Below are 25,484 nucleotides of genomic sequence, written 5' to 3' on the forward strand. Positions count from 1 at the left end.
AGGGCAAGACTGACAAAATATTTTTCAGGATGGACTTATTTTTTAGCACTTTGTCCTAGTGTCATAAAAAGAATCCTTTCAAGAAAATACTCTCCCAGTTTGGGGATTTTTTTTCTGCTTAACAAACCTGGTGACACTTGATAATTCAATAGAGGTCTCTGCAATATGTTCCAGGAATAGTTATTTGACATTTTACAAGATAAGCATAAATACATCCTAAAGACTCTGCTAATTGCATATGCTTAAAAGTTGTTCCAAATATTTCTTTTGATAAGTTAATCGAGGTCCAGTGTCCTGGGATAAGGTAAGAGATCAGTGCAAGCGTCAGGGACTAGGGCTTCAGGAAGGTGAAATTATCCAGCATGCTGTACACTCCCTCCCTGCCTTCAGTAATTACAGGATTTCCCTCTGGGAGGTTTCCACACAAGAGTCTCAATTAGAAGAGTCTATTAGCAAAAACAAAGTCTTCTAGACAAGTGGTTTTTGCAAGAATGCTATATTCAAAACAACCGCAGCAATGCTTCCAGTAAATATGTTTATAATACTTCTGATACTCAATATAAATGTCAGAATCATCCAGTTTTCATTCTGAGAGGATTCAATTCTCAATCTACAGTGTAAGTGCACATCAAGCTAGGAAAAGAAACCTATGCTCAGCCTGACCTACTTTCGATGTTCTGATTTTTTTCTCAGAAAGAATTAAAAACTGTCATTAAAAATCCAGACAGAACTGCATTAATACAATGGATGTAAAAGCATATTTCAACATAGTAAGAATCAGTTTTTCTTTTCATGAGGTTCTACAACCAATAATTTTTAGGTATATATTGCTGTTATATACACTAACATAAATCCTCTCAGCTCTCAGAACATATTTAAATTCACAGACATATCCTCAGTTGCCTGTTCTGGTACATAATTCTTTTTGTAAAAGAAAGAACCTTTATTAAGGTAGTTTAAATTTTGGTACTATGACTATTCATATTTTCATCATGTCATTATCATATTTTTCATTCAAACATGTTCAGAGACACCCTTGCCTCTATAGTAAAATTTTAATTATCTAATTCTTCTTTTCTTGTTATAAAATGGATTATAGCTTTTTAAAATTTTTCCTAACATTCACAATAACTCTATGGAATATGCATACATGCCCATTTTACAGATGATATACAGAGGATATTGAGGCTCATATACATTAAATAACCTGCCTAGCGTTCAATAACCAGAAAAGAGTAGAGGCAGGATTTGAACCAAGTTCTTTCCAGCTCTACGCTTCTGCTCTTTCCCCTACAACAGGGAACAAATCATACAACTGTGCTATATGTAGTTATGAGCATCAGAGATGACGTAATTTTGGCACGTTTTTGGCATTCAGTAAGTGACATTTATTGTCATCATCATCATTTTTTATAGTGTCATCTGGCTATGAGGATTCCTTTACCAGAGAAACACCCTATTAACAAGTCTTTTTCAATCAAAGCATATTCTTTTCCTTGCATATGCCTCCTCTCTCTTACCCCACACAATCTATTGCATGAATGAAATATCATTCCTCATTTTCTCCTCCACATGCACAGGTTGAAGACAGTAGTAGTACAGTAGAAAGAACACAGGCTTTTGAGTCAGCTAGATCTGCATTTGATTCCCAGCACCAGCACTTAACACCTAAATAACTGTGGGCAAGTTACATGACTTCTCTGAAATGAAGATCTTTTCATCTGTAAAGGGACTAACAGTGCCTTCCTTATAGAATTTGCAGATTAGAAACAGTGCATGCAAATAGTAAATATTCAGTAAATAATTTATCTCATTATTATTACCATCATCATACCCTATGCTTCAGTTAAATCAGACCACATGCCCTTCCTAATATTGTCTACGCTTTGCCACACCACCAGTCTGTAATTCTGCCTCCCATCTCATTGTTTTTTCCCATTTGTTCTTCAATCTGTGTTCAAAAGTCACTTCCAAGATTTCCATTTCCTACTAATCAGAAGAGATCTCCTCTCCATCCGAACTACTGTAGCACTTGGAACTTGCTTATTAGACCCACTGTATCTTGTATCATAATATATTTATTTTTGTCTAACTGTGTCAGTAAACTGCAAGAACCTTGAGGATATGGACAATATCTTATTCTTCTCTGTTTGCTCCACAGCACCTAGCTCAGTACCTGGCACTCAATAAATGGATGAGTAAATCAAATATATAAATATAAACAAAGTTTCTATGAAATCTGAATTCTCTCTTTAATAGTCTTAATTTCAAATGTGCAGGAACTCTTGAGTTAATTCAGGGATATGACCCATTTCTAAACTGACCAAATCAAAAATTCTACTCCTTGACCCTTCGCCATAGAACATCCCTACCAGGATGGATATGAATAAACTGGGATTTCCAGAGGAGCCTTAGGAGCGCTGAAGGGCACTGCAGAAAAGTAGCCAGAAACAAAAAGAGTGAGAAGATTGGCAATGTTGTGGTCTGAAAGGGGAAGTGACGTGGAAAATCAGATAGGAAAAAAAGGGCTTCTAAAGAGAATGAATATCTTTTGGTCAAGAAAACTTCTTGATGTATTTCTTGAGAAATCAAACAATTTTAGATCATCATTGACTCTTGTATTAGGGTTCTCCAGAGAAACAGGACCAATCAGAGATTTTATGTATGTGTATACACACACACACACACACACACACACACACACATATATATATATAAAGAGTTTTATTATAAAAGATTGGCTCACATGATTATGGAGGCTGAGAACTCCCACAGTCTGCCTTCTGCAAGCTTGAATCCCAGGAGAACTTGCAGGGTAGTTCCCGTCCAAGTCCGCAGGCCTGAGAACCAGGAGCACCGACAGTGTAAGTCCCAGTCTGAGAGGAGGAGAAGACTGATGCCCCAACTCAACTGGGCAGAGACAGAGAGCTTGTCCCTTCCTTCACCTTTTTGTTGTATTCACTCAAGGCATTGGGTGAGGTCCAACCACATTGGGGAGGACAATCTGCTTTACTTGGTCTACAAATTCAAATGCTAATCTCACGTGGATACACTCTCACAGACACACTCAGAAATAATGTTTAGTCAAATATCTGGGCACACCATGATCCAGTCAAGTTGACACGTGAAATGAGCTATCACAACTCTCAAGTTTAAAAGGATGTAATTTTGGCAAAAATAAGGAAATTCAGCAACCCAAACCAGAGTAGCCAATAACACATTAGCCTGTTGCTGAACATAGCCATAAGTCTGCAGGTGGGTCACTAAAGAAGGGCCCTGGCCGAGGGACAAAGTAGGCACTGAAACCCAGCAGGTGCTCTGGGCTCCACACTCTACCAAGCTGGCCTGGGGCTGCCTCCCTGGAGGAAGGGTGCCTTTTTCACATGTGCTGAGTAGCTATAACCTGAAGGGTTGTAACAGGAGCCCTGGAAGGCTGTTCCAAATTGTCTCCTTTGGTCAACAACAGCCTGTTGATAAACCCTTTAGCATTCTGATAAAAGGTTGCCTCTTCTTTTCCCTAAATATGCATCCCTTAAAACTGCTTGCTTGCAACCTGGGGCTGTAAAAGCTAAAAGGTTAAAAAATACTCAGTGTGGCAAGACCTCACCTGTGCTTTCACTACATGTAAATTATTTTAGGGCAAGAAAAACACTTTAAAGTCCTAAACACAGATAGCTCTTTGATGAATCTTTGAAAATAGACATGCTTTCAATCTATTGTTTTCTTTAAGAATAACAGAGTCTTAAGTGGGAATCCCACTACTTATGCAAAAGACATCAGATGAAGACTTGTCACATGTTCTCCCGAGAAGGAAAATTTCTCTCCCACTACTCCTCCCACTTCTAAAAAGGCACTCTCTCAAGCCTGTTACTTTAAAAGCTTTAGAAAGTAGGGGGAAGAGAAAAGGATGACAATGTCATTTCATGTGACAGCAGCAGCATACAATGAAAACTCCTCTGCCACTCACCCAAGTGTGTTACATTCCGCTGAGACAAATTCTGATTCTCTGCAATCTTGACCTCAAACCATTAATAAATTTGTTGTAATTGTGGACCTGCCTCCTGGCTCACTTACAGCCCTTCTCCCACACAAGCCCATCGGGCAGCCTGAGGGTGGCATCACTTTGGGGGGACAGTGGGAGCTCTGAAAGCCGGGTCTGTGCTCTGAGGCTTCACAGAACCTCAGGGAGGTGATGGGAGGAGGCTCCCCTCCCTGGGAAGCCAGAAGAATGTGGCGACAATTACAAAGGTGGGAACACTGGACAGAAATAGGCCAGGAGAGGCCCATGCAGTTCCCTTTGCCTGGAGTGCCCTTCCTTGCTCCTCCCCTTATGGGAATTCTACCCCCCTTAAGGACCAGTTAAATAACTGCTCTTCCAGGAAGACTTTCCTAATTTTCCTCTTCCTTTCCCTTTGCCCTCCTTCTCTCTCTCCTCTACTAGTACACGCTCAGAATTCATCTTGACTTCCTCTATAATGTCAACCTATATTGCACTTGCTCCTCCTTAGCAATATTTAAGTGTGTCCTGTCTATTGTGGTTTGATCTTTCCATATTTGTCTCCCACATAAGTCATGGACAACTTGAGGGTGGAGACCAAACCTTGTTCAATCCTATATACCCCCAGCACTAGGCACAGTGCCTTGTACATCGTATAGACAGGGCCTTTGCACACACTGTTCCATCTGCCCAGGAAATACTTCCCTATTCTCCACCCCTCATCCCTCATGCAGAGAGGAACATTTATCCCTCCACTCCTCATGCATCCATTGTGTAGTGACACTTATGGCTTTTTATCCCACTCTGACTCACTCCTCCCTCCATCCTAGGACAGTTGGGTATCCCCGGCCAGCACTTATCTTGCTCCCTAGTCCAGCTTTCATGAGGGTATATTCCGATCTGCAACCTTGCCTGCAGTTTTCCAGCACAAATTCAATTCAGAGGAGTATTAGCAAGCTTATTCGACCACACATGTAAGCCACATCCTAAATTGTATCAGTAATAAAGCTGACATTTTGATCTCCATCTGTCTGTCTCCTGCGTCTTTCTCTCAATTCGTTCCAAACTCAAGTGGAAAGAGAGGGATGTTATGTACTGTCCTCCTCAATATTAGTGACGCTTGAGATGATGAGCAACACATCACTTCCTTGGAAACTCTTCCCTGACCACTGAAACTTAGTTGGGTCCTCCTGTACATTATATATATAATTTTATTTTCCTTCATGGCACTTATCCAATAGCATATTTGTCTGTAGGATTGCTTTCTTAAACTTTTTATTATAGAAAATTTCAAACACATACAGAAGCAGGGAGAATAGTATAATGGATCCCCACACATTCATCAACCGGCTTCATCAATTATCTAACCAATTTTTTTCATCTGCACCCCATCCACTATCCACCCCCCTACACAAACCCAGACAACTTGGAAGAAGATATCCCAGATATCACATCATTTTATCTGTAAATATTCCAGCATCTATCTCTAGTAGATAAGCACTAACACTTTTTGTTTGTTTTTTTATTTAACCTATTTGTGGGATTATTTATGTTAATGATCATTTCTGCACACACCCATCCCTTTTCCCAGATTACAAACTCCACGTGTCAGAGACCTTGTCTGTTTTATCTCAAATGTATAGCTGGCACTTGGTAGGTACTCCACAACTGAAATGAAAAGGACATTTTTAAAGGGAATACAGAATGCCATTTGAAACTTGGCGGCCAGCATCCATTCCCCTCCTTTTAGTAACAATATCCAGAATTTCCCACAACTCTCAGTCCCTGTGACTCAAAAAGTATTGGCTCCACCTCCCTGCTCCAGGGATCTGGCACCTGACTCAGGTCTGACAAATCAGAACAATGCAACATCCTGGCCAATAACATTGGTTTAGTGATGAGCACAGGACAATATGACGCAGGGAAATTTGCTCAGCAGCCAGGAAAGAGGCAAGCTCTCTCCTACTGGAAGTGAACCTGCAGAATGATAGGGCTAATATCCCTGCAAGGATGAAGTGGATTTGAAAATGGATCTGACACAGAGGAAATAGAACAAAGAGACGGAGGGAGAAGTCAGGTCCTGGAGAAAGCATTTGAGTATCTGAGTCAAACCTCACAGGAGTCAAATCTATCTGTAGATTTTACTTTTTGCAGGTGTATGATCCAGTGATTTGACATTTATTTACATTACAAAATGATCACCCTGATAAGACTAGTAACCATCTGTCATCATACAAAGCTATTACAATATTGTTGACTACATTCCCTATGCTGTACATTACACCCCCATCGCTTATTTATTTTATGACTGTAAGTTCGTACCTCTTTTCCCCTTCACCTATTTCACCCTTTCCCCTACCCCACTCCCCTCTGGTAACCACCAATTTGTTCTCTATATCTATGTTTTTGTTTTATTCTTAAAGTTACATTACTCAATAAATACCCTGTTGGCTTAAATAAGCTTGGGTTACGTTTTCCAAGATTTTCAATTGAAAGTTCCTGTCTGATTACAGGGAAGAGGGAAAAGATACAGGGTAAAGAGAAACTCCAAAGCCACTTGAATGGTAAATAAAATATATTCTTTTTCAGTCTAGTACTTGGTCTAGTATTTACACATCCTGAGTTTTCATGGCAGATCAAGCCCGTAGGCGTCGGATCCCTCACTTCTAAGATAAGGGGATCTAAGTGGCCTCTAAATCCCCTTTGACTGAGAAAGTCTGTGAGTATAGTGGGGAAAGCCAGGAAAAGCACACTGAGGGATCTGGACTTCCTTGCTGGAAATAGCATGTGCTTGCTGGCATATCTCCTTTTTGGCTTAATTAATTTTTAAAGCATTTATATCTTCCAGGAAAAAGAAAATAACTTCTAAAATGAGAAAGACCCCTGCTCAGCATTTCTCTGTTGGTCAGTACATACTCCATTGAAAGAATAAGTCTTTCCTCACTCACCATGGCCCAAGACCGTAAGGTCAGCATTATGAAAACACATTCAGATATTAGGTGCGATCAACAGGGAGCTGGAGATAAGCATTTTTAAATTTCCCCCAGCAGACACTGTGCCTCCTGCAAAGGAGCAGCTCACCTTAGCTACTATGGAAATCACTTGCTTCCTCTTAAACACACATGTGTCTATTTCAAGCTCCTCTGTTCAGAACCCTATGAAAATCTTCACCGGATTGAGAGCCAATCTCAGAGTAATATTAAAGGAAACAAAAATTCAGCTATATTTAGGAATCTCTTGGCTTTAAAGTATGACATGTTTCTTAAATTCTGTTAGGTGAAAATACGTTTACAGAATTGAAACTAAGAATTTACTTTTATCGAAGAGGGTCAGAATAAACTGTGATGGGAAAAGAAAATGGCCTCAAGACGCATAGAGACGGGTCCTTGGCTGGAGACCTCCCATTTGCTACCTATTCTCCGGCTATGTCAGAAGCAAAGATACCTAGACAATTAAAAACCACTTCCCCTTTATATTCTCCTCCACAAGAAGATGCATGTGCTGGAAAGATTGGTCATTTGAAAGACATTTCTGATCTCACTGAACCTGTATTTATCTAAATTTCTGGTTGTAGAGATTCATTCAATCTTTCTAAGGGGCAGTTTGACAATACAGATATCAAAACCTTAAAAATACGCATACCTTTTGTGGAATGGCTCCAAATGATCCTTGCTACCTGGTATTCACTCCTTTGTGCAGTTCCCTCCCACAATGAACTATGGCTATAAGATTGCATTAGCATCCTATGGCTGCTATAATAAATCACTATAAATTCAGTGGCTTAAAACAACATATATTTATTATCTTATAGTTTGGGAAGTCAGAAGTTCAAAATGAGTCATAATGGGATAATATCAAGATGTTGACATGGATGCATTTTCTTCGGAGGCGTTGAGGGAGAATCTGTTTCCTTGCCTTTTTCAGCTTCCGGAGGCTGCCTGCATTTCTTGGCTCATGGCCTCCTTCCAGCCAGCAACCACATCACTCTGACATCTGCTCCTGTAGTCACATCTCCTTCTCTGACTCTAATTCTCCTGTGTCTCTGTGTTACTAATAACATCATTTGTGATTACACTGGACCCACCTGGATAATCCAGGATAATCTGCCCATCTCAAAATCCTAACTTAACATCTGCAAATTCCCTTTTGTGATAGAAGATAACATATTCACAAGTTCCACTGTTTAGGCCACCTTTGAGGGGTCACTATTCTGCTTACCACAGTGAGCAACAGAAAATGGCAGAAGTAAGAGTGTGTGATTTCCTTTGTGAGGTCGTAAAAGGCATTGCAACTTCTGTCTTGCTTTCTGGAATGTTTTGTTCTGGGGAAGTCAGCCGCCATAAGCAGACCTGTGGAGAGGCTCATGTGGTGAAGAACAAAGGCTTCCCACCCATAACCAGCACCAATTTACCAGCCACGTGCATCAGGCATCATGGAGTGGATCCTGCAGCCTTCATCAAGCTTTCAGATGACTGCAGCCCCAACCAACATCTAACTGCAACCTCAGGAAAGACCCTGCCCAGCCGCTCCTGAATCCCTGACCCAATAATACAGGATTGTTTTTGTTTTATGCCTCTAAGTTTTAGGGTGATTTCTGAGGAAAGAATCAGTTATATTGCACAAAGAAGTTATAGGTACAAAAAATTCTGAATAGAGAAGCTCATCTGGGTTTTTTATTAGTGAAACATTAAAAACAACCTAAGGAGCCAGCCCAGTGGTGTGGTGGTTATGTTCAGTGTGCTCCACTTCAGCAGCCTGGTTTCCCAGGTTTGGATCCTAAGCACAGACCTACACCAGTCATCAAGCCATGCTGTGGCAGCGTCCCACATACAAAATAGAGGGAGATGGGCACAGATGTTAGCTCAGGGCCACTCTTCCTCAAGCAAAAATAAATAAATAAACCTAAATATTCAGCTACGGGGGATTAGTTAAATAAAGTAAAACATACCCATATAAAGGATGAGCATGTATCATTGTATAGAACACAAAAATCATGTTGTAGAGATTATTCAAGATGGCAGCATAAGCAGACTCTGAACTCATCTCCTCCCACAAACACAACCAGGTTACCACTACTTTGGGAAAAATTACCCTGGAGAGAAAACTGTAAACTGGATGAAAAGAACCCCCACAACAAGGGACAATCCTGACTAACGTGGAAGAGGCAGAAATTCCTGCTGGAGAGGAAAAAAGCCACCTTTGGGAGCAGCAGAGCTTCTTAGCTGGCCAGGTGGGAGCCACCCTAAGGTACGCAGCCCTCCCTGGAGGAGTGAGGTCCAGAGCAGGGGCTGATACTACTATAAGCATCCTTCAGACTCAGCCCAACTGAGACGAGGGTCTTACTGTCTGGCTTTACTGGCTATTAACTGCAGCGAGGATACCCTCAGAAAAGCTATCAGCCAAAAGCCGAAAAGACCCGGGTCTTAAAGGGCCCAAGCACAAACTCACTCACTGCAGCAACCTAAAATCACCAGAGAGAAGGCTGACAGTCCTGTGGTGAAACGAGACTCATGTGGTAGGTTCTGGGGGTATCTTGGTGAGAGGAGGGACCTCTCCAGAGACTGAGACATTGGTGGGGGCCATTTTTCTGAACTCGTCCAGGCATGCTGACATAGACCCGGGTGGGCGTCATTGAGGTTCATCCCTTGGCCTGTTAGCCCAGGGGTCTGCCATGCCCGCTAGAGCACAGATTTAATCCAGTTCAGCCAGGGTAGGCAACTCGCCCTAGGGACTGGCCCCAGCTAACAGCAAGCCCTCAGGCTACTTTTCAGCCTGCATTGACTGGGTAACTTGATCCTCTACAGGCAGGAAAGGGTGTCTGCCTCTGTGGGGCAGGGCCTGTGTGAGGACCAGGTGAACTGTGGGGGGCATTGGTGGAGAGGTGGGGGCCTCTGCAATGCAGTGTCAGGGTATGCTCCAGGGGGTTGAGAAGCATGCACAGACCAGGACTGTGTTGACGGTGTGTGTGGTCCTGTGGGAGGTGAAGCTTATCAGTGGCAGAAGACCTGTGCTTCACAAATCAGCTCCACCTTCCAAAGCCTGAATTAAGTGAGTGCTCCTGAGCCTAGGGCCAGCCCCACTCAGCTGCACTCCTAAGAGCACTGACAACAGCCTTGCAGGCCTGAGGCCTATAGCAACTGTAAGCCCCTGAGCTTAGCAACAAGCTACACTGGGTACCAACCCAAATAAGAGGAAAAATGTAATAGGAGTGTGCTGATAGACTTTGTAGCCAATGGTGCTGAGGCTCCCCAGACCGGATTTACAAACAGCTGGCCAGGGAAGGAAAGACTAGACTCCCTGGGTTCTGGCAGTGGGAGCAACCCTGCCTCAGAAGAAGGACACAAGTAGCCCACAAAGGGGTCACTCCTGGATCTTCTGGACTGGTGATGAGAGGGAAGCACACTGCTGGGCCTCACAAGGCATCTCATACATAAGGCCACTTCTCCAAGATTGGGAGAGATAACTGACTCACCTAATACATAGAAATAAGCACAGAAATAGAGGCATAATGAGGAGACAAAGGAACACTTTCCAAGCAAGGGAACAGGACAAAACCCCAGAAAAAGGACTAAATGAAACAGAAACAAGCAACCTAATTGACAAAGAGTTCAAACAAAATATCATGAGCATGCTCAGAGTATGGGAAGAAGACTGGATGAACACAGTGAGCACATCAGCAAAGAACTGGAAGATATTTAAAAAAAAACAATCAGAAATGAAGAATACAATACTGGAAATGAGAAATTCACTAGAGGGACTCAATAGCAGAGTAGAAGAAGCAGAAGAACAGATGAGTGAGCTAGAGGAAAGACTAGAGGAAATCACCCAAGCAGAACAGAAAAAAGAAGAAAGAATTAGACAGAATGAGAACAGTGTAAGGGAACTCTGGGACAATATCAAGCATGCTAACATTTGGATTATAGGTGTCGCAGAAGGAGAAGAGAGAGACAAAGGGGCAGAAAATTTATTTGAAGAAATAATAGATGAAAATTTTCCTAATCTGAGGAAGGAAACAGACATCCAAGTTCAGGAAGCACAGAGAGCTCCAAACAAGAGAAGCCCAAAGAGGCCCACATCAAGACATATTATAATTAAAATGTTCAAAATCAAAGATAAAGAGAGAATCCTATAAGCAGCAAGAGGAAGGCCACAAGTGACATATAAAGGGAAGCCCATCAGTCTATCAGTGGACTTCTCAGCCGAGACCCTACAGGCAAGAAGAGAATGGCACAATGTATTTAAAGGGCTAAAAGGAAAAAACCTACAGCCAAGAATACTCTATCCATCAAGGGTGTCATTCAGATTAGAAGGAGAGCTAAAGAACTTCCCAGACAAGCAAAAATTAAAGGAGTATATCACCAAGAAACCAGTTCTACAAGAAATGCTGAAGGGACTTATTTCAGTGGGAAAGCAATGACCACAAATAGAGATAAAAATATATATATTATCAAAAAAACAAAACAACAAAAAAAATCAGGCAATAAAATCACTTGTAAAGGTAAAAATACAGTAAAGGTAGCAGGTCATCTACTTGTGAAGATAATATGAAGGTTAAAAGACAAATGTACTAAAATCACCTATTTCGATCATAAGAGGGTAATGGTAGACACACACTAAACAAGAGACTATATATGATTTGAAAAACATAAAATTTGGGAGGATGGGAGTGAAAAAGTGGAGCTTTTAGAAAGAGGTCAAGCTAAAGAGTCTATCAACTCGATATAGACTGTTATATACATAGAATATTAAATAGGGTCCTCATGGGAATCACAAATCAGAAACCTATAACAAGCAAACAAGAAAGTAAGACAAGGGAAATCAAACATATTACTAAAGATAGCCATCAAACCACAAGAGAAGAGAGCAAGAGAAAAAGACAGGAACAGAGAAGAACTACTAAAACACTCAGAAAAAAAAAAGTAACAAAATGGCAATAAATACATATTTATCAATAGCTACTTTAAACATCAATGGACTAAATGCTCCAATCAAATGCCATAGGGTGGCCAATTGGATAAAAATACAAGACCCATGTATATGCTGCATACAAGAGACACACTTCAAACCTAAAGACACTCACAAACTGAAAGTGAAAGGATGAGAAAAGATATTACATGCAAATGGCAAAGAAAAGAAAGCAGGGGTAGCAATACTTATATCAGATAAAATAGACTTTAAAACAAAAACTGTAACAAGAGACAAAGACGGGCACTACCTAATGATAAAGGGAAGAATCCAACAAGAAAATATAACACTTGTAAATATCTATGCACCCAACATAGGAGCACCTAAATATATAAAGCAATTATTAACAGACATAAAAGGAGAAATAGACACAATAATGGTAGGGGACTTTAACACTCCACTTACACTAATGGATAGATCACCCAAACAGAAGATCAATAAGGAAATACTGGCCTTAAATGACACATTAGACCAGATGGACTTAGTACATATATACAGAACATTCCATCCAAAAACCACAGAATATACATTCTTTTCAAACACACATGGAACATTCTCCAGGATTGATCATATATTAGGCCACAAAACAAGTCTTAATAAATTTAACAAGATCAAAATAATACCATCATCTTTTCTGACACAAAGGTATGAAACTAGAAATCAACTACAGGAGGAAAAACAGAAAAGCCACAAAAATGTGGAGATTAAACAAAATGCTACTGAACAACGATTGGGTCAATGAAGAAATCAAAGGAGAAATCAAAAAATTCCTGGAGACGAATGAAAATGAAAATACAACATGCCAAAATCTGTGGGACACAGCAAAAGCAGTTTTAAGGGGGAAGTTTATAGCAATTCAGGCCTACTGCAACAAAGAAGAAAAATCCCAAATAGACAATCTAAAAGAGCATCTAAAGGTACTGGAAAAAGAACAACAAACAAAGCCCAAAATCAGTAGAAGGAAGGAAATAATAAAAATCAGAGCAGAAATAAACAATATAGAGACTAAAAAAAAAAATAGAAAAAATTAATGAAACCAAGAGTGGTTCTTTGAAAAGATAAACAAAATTGACAAACCCTTAGCAAGACTCACCAAGAAAAAAAGAGAGAAGGCTCAAATAAATAAAATCAGAAATGAAAGAAGAGAGATTACAACAGATACCTCAGAAATACAAAAGATAATAAGAGAATGCTATGAAAAGCTATACACCAACAACTTGGATAATCTAGAAGAAATGGATAAATTCTTAGAAACATACAACCTCCCAAAAATGGACCAAGAAGAAGTGGAAAATTTGAATAGACCGATCACCAGTAAGGAGATTGAAACAGCAATCAAAAAGCTCCCAAAAAATAAAGGTCCAGGACCAGATGGCTTCCCTGGTGCATTCTACCAAACATTCAAAGAAGACTTAATACCTATCCTTCTCAAACTCATCCAAAAAATTGAAGAGGAGGGGAGGCTTCCTAACTCATTCTACAAAGCCAACATTATCCTGATACCAAAACCAGACAAGGACAACACAAAAAAAGGAAATTACAGGCCAATATCACTGATGAACATCGATGCAAAAATCCTCAACAAAATACTAGCAAATCGAATACAACAATACATTAAAAAGATAATACATCATGATCAAGTGGGTTTCATTCCAGGGATGCAGGGATGGTTCAACATCCTCAAATCTATCAACGTGATACCCCACATTAACAAAATGAAGAATAAAAATCACATGATCATCTCAATAGATGCAGAGAAAGCATTTGACAAGATACAGCATCCATTTATGATAAAAACTCTAAATAAAATGGGTATAGAAGGAAAGTATCTCAACATAATAAAGGTCATATATGACAAACCCAGAGCTAATATCATTCCCAATGGAGAAAAACTGAAAGCTATCCCTCTAAGAACAGGAATCAGACAAGGATGCCCACTTTCACCACTCTTATTTAACATAGTATTGGAAGTCCTAGCCAGAGCAATCAGGCAAGAAAAAGAAATAAAAGGGATCCATACTGGAAAAGAAGAAGTGAAACTGTCACTCTTTGCAAACATGATTTTATATATAGAAAACCCTAAAGAATCCACTCAAAAACTTTTAGAAATAATAAATGAATACATTCAAGTTGCAGGATACAAAATCAACATACAAAAATCAGTTGTGTTTCTATACACTAACAACGAAGTAGCAGAAAGAAATTAGGAATATAATCCCATTTACAATTGTAACAAAAAGAATAAAATACCTAGGAATAAACTTAACCAAAGAAGTGAAAGATTGTACGCTGAAAACTGTAAAACATTGTTGAAAGAAATTGAAGAAGACACAAAGAAATGGAAAGATATTCTGTGCTCTTAGATTGGAATGATTAAGATCGTTAAAATGTCCATACTTCCACAAGCAATCTACAGATTCAATGCAATCCCTATCAAAGTTCCAAAAACATTTTTCACAGAAATAGAACAAAGAATCCTAAAATTTATATGGAACAGCAAAAGACCCCGAATAGCCAAAGGATTCCTGAGAAAAAAGAACAAAGCTGGAGATATCACACTCCCTATATTTCAAAATATACTACAAAGCCATAGTAACCAAAACAGCATGGTACTGGCACAAAAACATACTCACAGATCAATGGAACAGAATTGAGAGCCCAGAAATAAACCCACATATTTATGGACAGCTAATATTTGACAAGGGAGCCAAGCGCATACAACGGAGAAAGGAGAGTTTCTTCCATAAATGGTGTTGGGAAAATTGGACAGCCACATGCAAAAGAATGAAAGTAGACCATTCCCTTACACCATGCACAAAAATCAACTCAAAATGGATTAAAGACTTGAATGTAAGACCCGAAAACATGAAACTTCTAGAAGAAAACACCAGCAGTATGCTCTTTGACATTGGTCTTAGCAGCATATTTTCAAGTACCATGTCTGACTGGGCAAGGGAAACAAAAGAAAAAAATGAACAAATGGGACTACATCAAACTAAAAAGCTTCTGCACAGCAAAGGAAACCATCAACAAAACAAAAAGACAACTTAACAATTGGGAGAAGATATTTGCAAACCATCTATCAGATAAGGGGTTAATATCCAAATTATACAAAGCACTCATAAAGCTCAACAACAAAAAAACCAACAACCTAATTAAAAAATGGGCAAAAGATCTGAATAGAGATTTCTCCAAAGAAGATATACAGATGGCCAACAGGCATATGAAAAGATGCTCAACATCATTAGCTATCAAGGAAATGCAAATCAAAACTATAATGAGGTATCACCTCACTCCATTCAGAATAGCTATAATTAATAAGACAGGAAACAACAAATGTTGGAGAGGGTGTGGAGAGAAGGGAACCCTTGTACACTGCTAGGGGGAGTGCAAACTGGTGCAGCCACTATGGAAAGCAGTATGGAGTATCTTCAGAAAATTAAGAATAGATCTACCATATGATCCAGCTATCCCACTGTTGGGTTTTTATCCAAATAACTTGAAAATGCAAAGGCATAATGATAGCTGCACCCCTGTGTTCATTGCAGCATTATACACAAGAGCCAAGATTTGGAAGTAACCTAGGTGCCCATCAAGGGACGAATGGATAAAGAAGCTGTGGTATTTATACACAATGGAATCCTACTCAGCCAGAAGAAATGATGAAATCCGGCCATTTGTGACAACATGGATGGTCCTTGAGGGTATTATGCTGACTGAAATAAGTCAGAGGGAGAAAGTCAAATACTATATGATCTCACTCATAAGTAGAAGATAAAAACAGTGACAAACAAACACATAGCAACGGAGAATGGATTGGTGGTTACTATCGGGGGGGGGAGGGCAAAAGGGGTGATTAGGCTCACATGTGAGGGGATGGACTATAATTAGTTTTTGGGTGGTGAACATGATGTAATCTACACAGAATTAGAAATATATTATGATGTACATCCAAAAGCTATATGATGTTATAACCCAATGTTACTGCAATTAAAAAAAAAGAAAGAAAGAAATATTAATCTAAAAAAAAAAATCACGTTGTAGAACAGTGGCTTTCAAACTTTTTCTGGGTAGAACCTTTTGTTAAAGTAAAAATTTTAAGAGAATTTTGCACAATAAAAGCAGTCTTTCAGGTTGAGGAAGGTTCAGCTTCCCAGAGCCAGGCCCTGGCAATGATGCACTCCAAGGACACCCAGGATTCTGAGAGCTCTGTTTGAAAGTCACTGCTCTAAGACAATCTTTAATGACATATGAATCAATATACCGACTAAGAAAAGCAGGTTACTGAAAGCACAAGATCCCTTTTTCCTAATATGCTTGTCTACCTCTCCCACCTCATCTTAGGGGAGGGTGGAGCCCTCACGATGGGATTAGTATCCTTACAAGAAGAGCCCAGAGCTCACTTTCTCTATCTGTTATGGCTATGTGAGAATATAGTGAGAAGGTGACTGTCTGAAAGCAGGAAGAGATCTCTCATCAAGAAACAAATCTACTATGACCTTGACTTTGGATTTCCAGCCCCCAGAATTCTAAGAAATAAATGTCCATTGTTAAAGCCAGTCAGTCTGCGGTATTTTTGTGATAGCATCAAGGGCCCACCCTAATGACCTCATTTAACCTTAATTACTTCTTTAAAGGCTCTATCTCCAAATACAGTGCCATTCTGAGGTACTGGGGGTTAGGATTTTACCATATGAACTAAAGGGGGGACCACAATTCAGCACAAATTATCATTAAATATCTATTCCAACTACAAAATAGTGAGCCAAAAATGACAAAGTGATGCCATAATTTCTATGGTCCGTGACATTCAGGACATCATCATATGCTATTACATGTTCACAATGGTTATAATAGACTTTTTAACTTAGGTGAAAACACAGCCACCTTAAGAGTGCTTATCAGCCCCTCACAAAAATTAACTCAAAATTAATCACAGACATTTTGTAAAACTCACAACTATAAAACTCCTAGGAGACAATATAGGAGAAAACCTAGATGACCTTGGGTATAGCAAGGACTTTTTAGATAAAACACCAAAGGAACAATTCATGAAAGAAATAATTGATAAGCTGGACTTCATTAAAATAAAAAAAAAACTTTTGCTCTGCGAAAGACAATATCAAAAGAATGAAAAGACAAACCACAGACTGGGAGAAAATATTTGCAAAAGACACTGATAAAGAATTATTATCCAAAATACACAAAGAACTCGTAAAACTCAACAATAAGAAAACAAGCACCCAATTAAAAAATGGCCTAAGACCTGAACAAATATCTCACCAAAGAAGATATACAGATGGTAAATAAGCATATGAAAATATGCTCTATATCACATGTCATCAGAGAAAGGCATTTAAAACTACAAGGAGATTCCACTATTAGAACAGCCCAAATCTAGAACATTGACAACACCAAATGCTGGCAAGGATGTGGAGCACAGGAACTCTCATTCATTAGTGGTGGGAATGCAAAACAGTGCAGCCACTTTAGAAGGTAGTTTGGCAGCTCCATACAAACTAAACATGCTCTTATCATTCAATCCAGCAATCATGGTCCCTGGTATTTAACCCAAAGGAGTTGAAAACTTACATCCACACAAAAACCTGCACACATATGTTAACAGTAGCTTTATTCATAATTGCCAAAACTTAGAAGCAAAAAAGATATCCTTCAGTAGGTGAATAGACAAATTGTGGTATATCCATACAATGGAATATTATTCAGCACTAAAGAAATGTGCTATCAAGCCATGAACAGACATGAGGGAACTTTAAACGTACATTACTAAATGAAAGAAGTCAATCTGAAAAGGCTGCATACTATATGATTCCAACTATATGACATTCTGGAAAAGCCACAACTATGGAGAACGTAAAAAGATCAGTGGTTGCCATGAGTTGAAGGGGAGGGATAAGTATGCAGGGCACAGAGGATTTCTTAGGGCATGAAAATACTTTGTATGATACCATAATGATCATTTCACTATACATTTGTCCTAACCCATAGAATGCACAACACAAGAGTGAACCCTAATGTAGACTATGGACTTTAGGTGATTATGATGTATCAATGTAGGTTCATCATTTGTAACAAATGTACCCTCCGATGGGGAAATGTTGATAACGGGGGAGGCTGTGCATGTGTGAGGACAGGAGATAGATGAGAAATCTCTGCACTTTCTCTTTAATTTTGCTGTGAACCAAAAACTGTTCTAAAAAAACAAAGTCTTAAAAAATTTTAAAAGTGCCTATCAGCTGAATCTAAGGTGGAGCATCTTGTATTCCCAGAAAATAAGGAAGTGCTAAAAAACAAAAACAAAAAAACCCACACATAATAACAAAAAGATAAGGTTATATGAAGGAACACAGAAACCCACCTGAAAGAGTTCCCAATTGCCAAAGGTAGAATATTTTGAGGAATAAAATAAATATACATGAATCCATACTGATGTAAATAAGTTATTGAATAAATAAATAAATAAAATAGAAAAGACAAAGCTTCCGTACAGAATTCCAAGTAGTATACAGTCGTGTGCCACATAACGATGTTTCAGTCAACGAGGGACCACTTATACTACAGTGGTCCCATAAGATTAGTACCATATAGCCTAGGCGTGTGGTAGGCTATACCATCTAGGTTTGTGTAAGTCCTATAGGGGAGGAAGAAATTTTCCTCTACCCTTTTTGGTTCTTCTGACTGATCAAAGAATTAAATTGACATGAGACAGGTTAACAGCAGAAAAACAAACAAAAGTTCAATAAGGTATATACACGGGAGGAAACCCAGAAAAACCAAGTAACTCACCAAAATGGCGGAAGCCCTCACCATAAATACCATCCTCAGCTAAAGACAAAAGAAGATATTGGGGGTGGGGAGAGTCAGGAATTTCAAAGGGAACGAAGGCAATTCACAGGTGGGTGAAAAGGAGTACGCGTTTGGAAAACAAGTGTTTGGCCACAGAGAAACAGAAGAACACAGAGGGGAACCCCACAAACAGGCTTTTCTGGGTTCCTCCCTGTCTACCGTGTAGTTCATGTTGTGCTATGGTAATAGCTCCATTCCTGAGACAGGTTTTTTAACCTGAATTCTTTCAGGCAGTTAAGATGGAGGCAACAAAAAGCACTTTCTGAGTCTTTTGTTTCTTAAAAATAATCAGTCCAAAATAATCCTCATGTTATAGAGATATTTTGTTCCACTTCAGTACACTTTATGATGATTGCACAATGACAAAATCACCTAACAACCGAATCACCTAATGACGCATTTCTCAAAACATATCCCCACCGTTAAGCAACTGTATAACTGTATGTAGACATACACCCCCTTCATGAAGTGAAATTTAATTCCCACCTCGTCCCCTTGATTGTTGACTAGATTTAGAGACTCTTTTCCAAAGAATAGAACAGGGAAAGAGAAAATAGCACCTTTACAGTGGACAAGCCTGGCACACACCACCTTGACCAAGTGACGAAAGTTAACATCACCAGCAATGGCATGTAGATATCTTGTTCCCCTGATACGATGTGACGAGAAAGGTACTTCGTCTCTGCGGCATTCTTTCCAAAAGCCCATAACCCTAGTGTAACCATGAAAAAAAGAAAATCAGATAAATCCATATTTAAGACGTTCTACAGGATATCTGTGCAATATTTCTCCAGACTGTCAAGCTCTTGGGAGAAAGAAAAAAAAAAGGAAAGATTGAGAAACTGTCAAAGACCAGAAGAGAGAGGTCTAGGGAGAGAGAATGACAAAATGCAATGTGGTGCCCTCCATTGGATCTTGGAACAGAAAGAGGACATTAATGGGAAAACCGGTGAAATCCAAACAAAGTCTGGAGTTTAGTTAGAAAAAAAGACGGGGAGGGGGGAGCCTATAAAGAATAGAAGCTTTTTTCTGATATCTAACTCGAGGAAAAAAAAAAAAATCTCACAATTCCCTAGAAGAAGATAATTCATATTCTCAATACAGGAATGGGAAAGAGGAGTGATAACCTCATTAAACTCACAGAGGAAGTCCCAACTACAATTCAAAGTAACTTATAGCAAAATTTGGTTTTCATTCCATGTACATTAGAACCCTCTTGATAATCTTGTATAAGATATATTAGAAAAATACTGCATTCCTTTCCATTCTCTTATACATGCCACAACCAGAATGTCAACTCACCTTGAAACTTCATTATATTAAAAAACTATATTATGGGGCTGGCCCCGTGGCCGAGCGGTTAAGTTCGCGCGCTCCGCTGCAGGCGGCCCAGTGTTTCCTTGGTTCGAATCCTGGGCGCGGACATGGCACTGCTCATCAGACCACGCTGAGGCAGCGTCCCACATGCCACAACTAGAAGAACCCACAACGAAGAATACACAACTATGTACCGGGGGGCTTTGGGGAGAAAAAGGAAAAAATAAATATTTAAAAAAAAAAAACAAAAACTATATTATTCACTTAAAAAAATCTTCAAGTTGAATTAATTGAGATCTAAAACTATTCACACAATATAGCCAATGCTGATGCAGCTTTAATCTCTTTAAGGAAGATTGTCAAGAGATACAAAACTTCCAGGGAAAAAAAGGATAAATCATTTAATGAAAAGAAAAAATCATGTATACTCTTGTATAAGCAAATCAGGAGAGGCCTTTTTGTAAATTTAAACTAGAAGCAGAATAATATTCTTTCATTTCAGTGGTTCTATAAAAAGCCACTAAATTTAGAAACTTTTCAAGGACTCTTTCAAGAGAAGGAGATATTAAAAAAAAAATTTGAGTACACTGTCTTCTGCTCAGATAATCCTTTATGTTATTCAAGTTGCTGCCCTCCTTTCTGAACTTTTCCTTGCCTAATTCTTTAAATCTTTCTCCTCCATCTAAAATCAGAGAGCATAATTAGAGGGCATGTGGCTCCACCTTTTATGGAAATAGCTATACTCCTGATTTGCATGTGTTTGGACCCATTACCAGCTGTCCGTAAAAGCTACAGGGTGACCATTCCTCCTTGTTATCCAGGCAGATTCTGTACAAAGCCAAAGATTAGAACAGTGCAAATGGTAGAAAATAGCTTTTTTTCTTCGAAAAATACAGGAGCAGTTTAAAGTGAATAGAAATTAGTGGATCAGTGAACTGGAAGGAAACGTTATTGCCTCTGAAATAGCCTTGGTCCCACTCAACTTTGCATAACAATATTCAGTTTGCTATTATGCAGCACGACTTCCAGCCTGCTTCCCAGCTCAAATCAGGAAAGTCCCCCTCTCTACCGTGAGACTGGTGGGAACGAAATGCACAATGCAACGAAACATAATTAAACCTTTTAGGGAGGACTTTTCTTTAATCTAAGCAATTATTTTTGCCACTAACAGGTGTAAAATGTCTTCTAACAAGAAAGTGCAAAACAGCAAATGTGCTTTTGAAATATGCAGCACAAGTTGCATATAAATAAGATATTCTAGGAGTCTATCTGCTTCAGTTTTATAAAGCAGATGTCTGCTGTCCTAAGCAAATAGTTCAAGTTGTTTCCAAAATATAGAGGCAAAAAGCAATAGAGGTACCATTTACACACTCATTAGTAAGAGAGGAAATGCATCTGCTTTGGAAAATTGCTGCTCACTAAAAAGCAAGTTTCCCTAGCAACGGCTACATCATACAACTCTTAGACCACTTCTAAGCTACAGGAGAAATTATAGGGAAATATATAAAAAGATTTTTATCAAATATTTTTTATCTTTCCATGAGAACATTTCCGCTAAACTTAGAAATGTCTAGGGAATTAAAACTTGCCACCTACTGAAAAAAAGAAAAAGGGGTGTATCTATTGGCAAGGGCAAAGAGGGAAATGGATGGGGAATGGATTTCCTGCCTCTGGCACCATCCCAGTATGGGGTATAGTTGGTTTGGTGACCCTTGACTCCATTCTTTCTTTGTGGTTTTTCTTATTTCCTTCCTTAACCCAAGAACTGCTACAAATCAAAGAATTTCTAATTGGCTAATAACAGAGTCAGTAGGTAGAAGCTCTAAATCCCATAATTCTGTTTATAGTTACTTAATCTCGCTCCCCACCTCCAGCCCCACCCCCAGTTTCCTGAGGTGACATCAACAGAGAAGGTGGGCATCTCTTTTGTCACCTGTCTGTCTAAAAGCTTTCATTACTCACATAGGCATTTAGAATTCTCTCAAAGTTCATCCAAATTTAATACAGAATATCTTAATTTTTCCAGGAAAAAAAAAACTAGAAAATATATCCTTTTGCCATGAGTACTGAAATATGTCTAAAAATAAAGTGGAACATCTGAATTTGCCAGCATTTCAGGATTGTTCTGATATGTATGTGTTGTTTTAATTGAAATACTGCTTGGGAATATAGCATATTTTCTCTCAGTGAATTGTTACCTTGTAATACTATATTTGAATGTATTTAATTGCTGATATCTGTTTTAATGCCATAAATAATAGCTTGTTTGAAATGTATTTTAATTGTACCAACTAACATTTAATACAGCTTATCTTTTTCTAAAAGATCACTTTCAGTCCTGGATCTGAGGGAGCACTCATGAGGAAACCAAGAGAGTAGGAGCAGTCTTCAACCCACCACTTTCATGGTACCCTGAGATAGAAAAAAGAAACAAAGCAACAAGAATTAAATTCAAATGCACCATCCTGCAAAAACCAAGCTGATATCACCAGAAGAAGAATGGAGCTGAGATCATCTCAGTGCCTGTTCTGCGCCAAGCATTGTACCTACATTCTCCCTTTGGTCCTCACATCAACACCCTAAGGTATCATTAAAGGCATTTTTCAGATGAGGGTTTTGAAACTCAGAGATGAAGTAATTTGGCCAGTATCACATAGGTGTAGTGTTCGAATTAAGATTCAGATCCAAGTCTGTCTAAAACCAAAGCTTCTGCTCTTTCTGTGTACCTCTCTTTGCCCCTCCCTTCCACTAGTAGGGGTTGTATTAGTCAGCTGTTCATTTTTTCACTTGGACACCCTGGCAGAGGCCACAAATTGCTGAAGCTTTGTTCTCTTTAGACAAAACAGTTTTATTTACAAATGTGGATTAATTGCCAAATCTAAAGCAAGAAGATTTTATATAAAATCGTGATTTGGGGCTTTTCCTTAAAAACAAAAGCATAGGGGGCCAGCCCAGTGGCATAGTAGTTAAGTTCACGTGCTCCACTTTGGCAGCCCTGGGTTCACAGGTTCGGATCCTGGGCGCAGACCTAGCACTGCTCGTCAACACGCTGTGGTGGCATCCCACATAAAATAGAGAAAAATTGGCACAGATTTTAGCTCAGGGACAATCTTCCTCACACACACACACATAAATAAACAAATAAAAGCATAAAACGATGTGACAGCACCAGGATTCCCCCATGACAACTGACAACTAGAGTTGAGGGATGGCTGTGCTCTTTCTTCAGGATTGATAGTCTCCAGATCACCCTAGCCTGTCACCCACAGTTAAGTTAAGTGCCTGGCTCCAGTGAGCATCTGAGTTTGCCAGTCCTGGATGAATGATACCAAGTGACGTCACCTAATAGTCACTGAACATTGTCTACAAGCAGGGCCAGTGCCTTACAACTTGAGAACGAATGCAGTGGGTCCAGCTGGGAGCTGTAAACAGAATGAAGGAAATGGGACTGAAAAGCAAGACTGAACCTGCAAATTCATTTAGACCTGCTTGGGTTCTAACCAAGGAGATAACGGGCCAAGATGCTTGAAAATTAGTCATTAAAAAATTAAAAATGTATCCTCAGCTGAATAAACTATTTTCCATGAATTTTAGCTAAGAGGATAAAAAGAGCAGGGATCCAAGAATCCAAAAACTAGAATTCTTATCTCCACTCAGTTACTAACTCACCTTGCAATCTGCAAACATCACTAAGCCACGGTTGGCTCTAGATCCCTTATCTGTAAGTGGAAAGAACTGGCCTGCTGCATGCACAGCAGCTATGTAGGTAATGTAAATAAAGGAAGACAGCGGTGGGTGACTGGGTCTAAACAGAGGACACTAAAGAAAGGGGCAGCTGCTGCTCCACTCCAGACCATCGTCACTGGGGGGATTCTGGGCTTACGGTTGTCAGATTGTGCCACTTTGCCAGAGCAGCCAGAAATACATGTGAGTCTGTGTGTGTGTTTTAATTTGAAATGTCTGACTTTTAAAAATATTATCGACTTATTCAAAATTTTCAAAAGTGCACGTAAGCCAACCCTACACAGTGAAACAAAATGCCTCTGGGCTGCATTGGCCCTTTGGTCCTCAGTTTTCTGCCTCTGGACAAAACTCTATTTAGCATCAGGATTCTGTGATTTTAAGTACTGAGCAGATATAATTATCTTTGGGAAGAAGAGAGGGGTGTAGGTGGGTATGTTTTCAGTGGAAAAGCTCAAAAAGATAAAATGTGTGGCATTCACTAAGTGGCCCATTTTGCCATCCTCCTCTGAATCTTGCATTTTGTGAGCGCGAAGCAAGAGATGTGGGGAGATGCACTGTGTGAGCGTCACTCACAGAGACTCAGTGAGGAGACGCTACTGGAGAGCAGAAAGGGAGTAGAAGGTGGAAATTAATCTCCAGGAAGTATTAGAATTACACCCATTCCAGGGAAAGCCAAGAAAGAAGTAGATAAGAAGATTTAAAAACATGTACCATATACTAGACACTTTATAATTCTCATTTAGTCCATAAATCTTTTAAGGTAGATGCTGGTATTACGAGTCATTATAGCGACAACAAAGTACTGTGCATCTTTAATGTACCAGGTCCAGCACAAAGTGATTTAACTTAAGCCTTATCTGACCAGCACCCTGAGAGAGATTCTTTTATGGCCGATAAACATATGAGAAAATTAAGACTTTGAGAGATTCAGCAATTTAGCCCCAAATCTACAGCTAATTAATTAGCAGTGGCATTCAAACCAGGGCCTCTGTCTACACAGCACTCACTCATCACTCTTCTGCTTCTGTAAAAAGCCAGGGCACTGGTTCAAGATCCCACAACCAGAAAGAAGTAGAGTTGAGATTCCATTACAACTTTGAGTTCTCAGAGCCTCCTGGGTGCTTGTCCTTCTATCTACTCCCCCAGGAACCATGCCAGACAGCAAGTCCCCAGGATACAATGCACGTGAAAACTGTCCCCCTAAATTTGTCTTGAATTCACAAACTTCTATCCTTTTGTTTTCCTTTCTGGAACACAGTGAACACAGAGTACATAATCCCGGGCTCCCCTAGAGAGTGACACCAACACTGCGCTAAGATAATTAGATAACATTTAATAATCATTGTTTCTCCTTCTCCAATAAGGCAAAAATATTGGAGAGTGTGAATGACACGGTACTTAATTTTAAAAAGCAAACAAATGTAGAGCATTTGAAAGAGTGCTAGTGCACTGAATATATTTTCTATTCAGTTTGCCACTTGCTTCCAATGTGAGAAAAATATTATGGGCATTATTTCCAAATACAAACAAACAAAATCCAAAAGCAAGTTCGGCACAGAAACTGTTTTCAGCGGGGTAGATCCCACCGCAACAC

General features: G+C 39.4%; 1 protein-coding gene across 10 annotated transcripts in view; it reads right to left on the minus strand.

Annotated features, from left to right (window-relative positions):
- MACIR (macrophage immunometabolism regulator) overlaps positions 1-25,484 on the minus strand; it is a 178,798-nt gene that overhangs the window by 120,104 nt on the left and 33,210 nt on the right. For all 10 annotated transcript variants that reach the window (XR_011505923.1, XR_011505917.1, XR_011505922.1 and 7 more), the window contains one exon: positions 2,747-2,840. Coding sequence is in view for 2 of the 10 variants with exons in the window: in XM_070517631.1 (XP_070373732.1) it covers positions 2,747-2,840 (94 nt within the window). In the remaining 8 variants the exon portion in view is untranslated. The remainder of the gene's footprint in view (positions 1-2,746; positions 2,841-25,484) is intronic.

The sequence above is a fragment of the Equus asinus genome, chromosome 9 (genome assembly GCF_041296235.1).
Source record: "Equus asinus isolate D_3611 breed Donkey chromosome 9, EquAss-T2T_v2, whole genome shotgun sequence".
Classification (NCBI taxonomy): Eukaryota; Metazoa; Chordata; class Mammalia; order Perissodactyla; family Equidae; genus Equus; species Equus asinus.